Consider the following 5,026-nt stretch of genomic DNA (forward strand, 5'->3'; position numbering starts at 1 on the left):
TATAAGTTTGTGAAAAAGAATGTAATAAATTTAACATGTGAGGATGGATCATCTCTACTTTTCACTCTAAAAATAGCTTTGGCATCCATTGCATTTACAGCATAAAGCAACTAAAATTCCCAAATAGTGTTTCAATTGCCTGGTGATTGTTTCTCCTAGTGAGTACTTTCCAGCTGAAAGATGCTACAAAATATAACCTATCGGCTAACAAAATTGTAACAATACAGGGTAACACAAAACTGCAACATTTAAAATGATTAATGGTAACTTTTTTCCAGCAATGAGAGTTGTTGTTGGCTAAAACCCAACATAATATAGCCTACCATAGAATGACTGAACTCCAAGCCAAATACCCACAGAGAAAATCCAACTACAGTGCTAAACATAGATCTATGGGCAGCTAACCAAAAAATAAAAAACCAGAAAAAGACTTGTTGGATCCTCAGAATCTCAATCCCCTGCACCAACAAAAAGCTTTACAGCTTATCCTCAAACTCTGACAAGGGAGTCATTTGCTCCTTCAAACCCTTCCTCTTGCAGATATCCAAAACAAGCTTCTCAACTTGAGTACCATGCTCCAATGGATCAGAGCCCATCATATCCCAGTGATCAAACACACATTGAGGGAAAGCCTGACCAGATGTTGCTGCTTAGAGAGTACCAGAGAACCCAAATGACTCAACTACTGGCAAGTATGCCTTAATGTTATAGAGTGGAGTTCCTGGCCTCTGCATTTCCTCGAACACATGGCCCCTCTTCTGATTCAACACACCATAAATACCTCCAAGAGCCTGTTCAGGGGCCTGAATTTCAACAAGATATACTGGTTCCAGAAGCCTTGGTTTGGCAGTAAGCTGATCAGCGTACATAACCCTTCTGGCTGTTGGAATAATCTGGCCACCTCCTCTGTGAATGGCATCAGTATGCAAGACAACATCACAAACCTGAAAGCAAATACCACACATATTCTCCTCTGCAAGAGCACCTTCCTTCGATGCCCACTGAAATGCTGCAACAACTGAATCTTTAATTTCATTCAAGTACTGAACTCCCTTACACATATCTACAACCATGTTGGGACTAGTGGTTTCAGGTCCAAAACACCAGATCTTCTTTGCCAGATCCTTGTCTCATCCAAACTCCTCAAAAAGGATTTTGGCATGAGCCTTAGGATCATCTCTTGGGCCAATACAACTTTCATCAATCGCTTCTGGAAGGCCATTTTCAAGAGGCCTTGCTTCAAAATAGAGCCTGTTGTGTTTATTTGGAGACTTGCTCATTACAGTACGGACTGACTTCTCCAATACAGTTTCTCTAAATGATACAACAGGATCAGACACAACAATCTCAGTTCCACCCATAAAATCATCTTGCAAATCCTTTAAGCAAATCTCAAGGTGAAGTTCTCCTGCTCCAGCAATAATATGCTCACCAGATTCCTCAATTGTGCACACCACCATAGGATCTGACTTAGCAAGCCACTTCAACCCTTCAACTAGCTTTGGAAGGTCAGATGCTACCTTGCACTACACTGCAACACGTACAACTGGTGAGACAGATAACTTCATTGATCTAATTGGATGGGCATCAACCTCCTTCTCATTAGTCAAAGTAGCATTCTTGGTAATGAATTGATCTAACCCAACCAAAGCCACCGTATTTCCACAGGGCACATCCTCAACTTATTCTTTTTTTTAACTCATTCAAATGACAGTCCTCTGGACACTTTTCGTATACAAGTCCTTCTTCTGGCCAGGCACGTAATTAGGACCCATGATCCTAACCTTCATTCCTGTAGATACCTTCCCTGCAAACACCTGACCAAAGGGAAAAAATCTCCCCTTGTCAGAAGCAGGAATCATCTTTGAAACATACAACATTAATGGTCCTTCAGGATCACAATTTCTAATTGCAGCTACATACACTTCATCAAGAGGACCCTCATACAAGTTCTCTACATGATATCTCTGTGCCTTTGAAGGAGATGTAAGATGGTAAATCATCATCTCAAGTAAAGCACTGCTGGCTAGTAGCCAGGTTTGCATAACACGTTTCATTAGGACCTTCCCTGCTAGCTCCTTCTCCTCACTCTTCATAACAAATCCTAGTTTCTACAACATCGGCCACAACTTATCCTTCTGGTCATTCATACAAATGTTTATAATCTATTTTATCAGTTCATATATAAATTGAACAAAACCTCTTTTGCAAGTAGGAGATCCTGTGGTTTTTGCTGTCCACTTTTTGGTAGTTGGGTCAAAAAAGTTCTCACCCCACAGTCTTTCCATCATCTTGGATTCATCTACTTTAAACTTTGAAGCATACATTTTGGCAAAATTTGTCAAAGTAAAAGCCCAGCCGTGCAAACCAGCTGAAAAAGCAACTGTCCCTTTCTCTAGATAAACTTGGCAATCACCAAGAAGAGGATCTTCATAGGTAGCCATTATCACATTTGCATTTTCAATCACTCTTAGAAATGTCTAATAAGCTTCCTCTCCATCAACCTGCAACTCAAGAAAACACCTATCCATCTTCTTAACAGTAAGAACTGGCTTAATTCTTTCTCCAAGAGCCTGTCGAAGAATAGTCTCGGTCTGTACACAAACTCCTTCAATACAATCTACCACAACTAATGCACCATCTGTGATACACAAGGCTACTGTGACCTCTGAAGAGAAGTCAATGTGCCCTGGAGAATCAATCAGATTTATCAAATATTCATTCCCCATTCTCTCCCTCGTGAAACTCTTAAGAGATGCATCTGTCATCTCATAGTACAAGGAGATGCCGGTTGACTTAATGGTGATACCACGCTCAGCTTCATCTGCATGAGTATCAGTCATTCTAACATCACCGACAATTTCTTGGGCAATGATACTAGCTGCCGCCACTAAAGAATCAGTAAGTGTAGACTTCCCTGTAGGACAACAAAAGTACTGTCATGGAAAATCCAAATACTGGTTATCTTCTTAATGCAATACTAAACCTGAAGAGACAAATATAATGTAGCTAGTACCATGGTCAACATGAGAAATGACAGACATATTGTGTATGTTATGTTTCAAGTCCATAATCCTACGGAGCTCTTCTGCTGTAAACTTCACCTGCAAATCATGTATAGCAACAGTAGGTTTAAAATATAAATGTCTGTGTTTCTGCAATGGATAAAAAGACGAAAAACAAATCATATTCCGCTTCTCTAAGAAAATCAATATATATTAACATACCATCTTTTCTAGATTGCTTTATTAAGCCTGAATCCTGCACAGCAAATAAATATTATTAAAGATTACATATGTGAAACAAAACGGTATGGACAAAAGAATCATAATTAAAAATTGAAGTTAAAGATCCGTTCATTGATGATAGTTGTCATACTTAAAGATAAAGCCAGGATAAGAAGAAGATTGAGAAAAGAGGATTCTCCACTAGCAAGACTGGCGATACAATAAAAAGATCAAGAGGATAAATGAAATCAAAACTAGTGAATCTTGTAGATAAAAATCTCTTTAACTCGAATAAAGACCTCTTACGGGTAATTTTGAGACGCGTAAGCAGGAAAAAATTCTAATCATACTAAACTGGATACAACTTCATTACTACAGTAACCCAAAACCCTACAAATATCGATATGTTTGAAAAGATAATAGAAATATATAAAAATCCTCTTTAACGCGAATAAAAACCTTTTGAGGATAATTTTCAGAGGCATAGGAAGACTCAAACTCTAATCATACTAAATTAGATACAATTACATTAAAACAGAAGCCAAACACCCTACCAATCTCAATCCATTTGAAATGATAACAGAAACACAAAAAAAATAAAAATAAAACCTCTTCAACGCGACTAGAAAACTTTTGAGGATAATTTTCAGAGGCACAAGAAGGCTTAGACTCTAATCATACTAACTTTGATACGATTACATTAAAACAGAAGCCAAAAACTCTACTAATCTCAATCTCTTGGAAAAGATAATGGGAAAGCATGAAATTGATTTCATAATGAAGGCCGATTAACACTAACCTATAAACAAAAGGTGGTACTGCAAGGATTCAGTTAGTAGACATTCCAAATCTGTGCTCCAGCCGCTTAGTTTAGGAGAATGCTCTGGACGCGACCGAATGCAAAGTGGGTTGTTTTATTTGGACACCAAAAAGATAACTCTCCTTGGCTTAGGGTTTCGGGACCCTTGTTAGGGTTTAATACTATATTTTGACTTTGGAGATGTTATCTTTTATTAGGAGTGTCGTCAGCTTTCAAACAAATAAAACTCTAGTCTCTTTTTTTTGGAATTGTAAAATTCGAGATTTCTATATTTTTCGATTTAGCCAAATCAAGGTTTCTATTTTTGGGATTTTATTTGAACTGTTTATGGGAATAGACATTTTTATGCATAAGCTTGGAGTTGTAGGCAGACTCCAAAAAATAGTCCAACCTATTATTTTTATACTCCTCAAAAAACATAACCAAGTTTTGATTTTCAATTCCTAGTTGCTAGTGGGAAGTTTGTAACCTTGTTTTGAGACAATATTAGAAGTCTGGTATTCTAATTCCATTTTTCTAATTTTGAGACAAATGCAAAAAAATTGATATCCATATTATGAAAAAGTCAACTCCCATCATCTTCCACTTCATAGATTTGAGTAAGAATTAGCATATGTAATACTTAAAAATTTCCAATCCGTTGTTTGGGTGCGCACAATAGGAATTGGATTTGAAAAAAATAGAATTTGGTATCTCTATTTACTCTCAAATTCGAGATTTGGTATTCCATCTAAATAGGTAGAATTGCTCGAATTCACATTTTGGAGTTATAGGCAGACTCCAAAAAATAGTTCAATCTATTATTTTTACACTCCTCAAAAAATGTAACCAGGTTTTGATTTTCAATTCCTAGTTGGTAGTGGAAAGTCTGGTAACCTGGTTTTGAGACAAAATTAGAAGTCTAGTATTCTAATTCCATTTTTCCAATTTTGAAAAAAATGCAAAAAAATTAAATCCGAATTATGAAAAAGTCAATTCC

The 5,026-nt window shown here is 37.0% G+C and overlaps 1 protein-coding gene and 2 pseudogenes across 1 annotated transcript; all 3 read right to left on the reverse strand.

Moving 5' to 3' along the window:
- Positions 1-229: 229 nt before the first annotated feature.
- LOC149534504 (elongation factor 2 pseudogene) lies at positions 230-1,568 on the reverse strand (annotated as a pseudogene).
- On the reverse strand, positions 230-4,212 carry LOC149534505 (elongation factor 2-like). Its single transcript, XM_089803902.1, has 4 exons — positions 4,027-4,212; positions 3,228-3,261; positions 3,017-3,104; positions 230-2,917 (listed from the first exon to the last, which is right to left on the reverse strand). The coding sequence occupies exons 2-4, from the start codon at positions 3,228-3,230 to the stop codon at positions 2,481-2,483; spliced, it is 528 nt and encodes a 175-aa protein (XP_089660028.1). The 5' UTR covers positions 3,231-3,261; positions 4,027-4,212; the 3' UTR covers positions 230-2,480.
- Positions 1,704-2,096, reverse strand: LOC149534506 (elongation factor 2 pseudogene; annotated as a pseudogene).
- Positions 4,213-5,026: the final 814 nt, after the last annotated feature.

Source organism: Cupressus sempervirens, chromosome 10 (assembly GCF_028749045.1).
Source record: "Cupressus sempervirens isolate cs-2001-9-10 chromosome 10, ASM2874904v1, whole genome shotgun sequence".
In the NCBI taxonomy this organism is placed as follows: domain Eukaryota; kingdom Viridiplantae; phylum Streptophyta; class Pinopsida; order Cupressales; family Cupressaceae; genus Cupressus; species Cupressus sempervirens.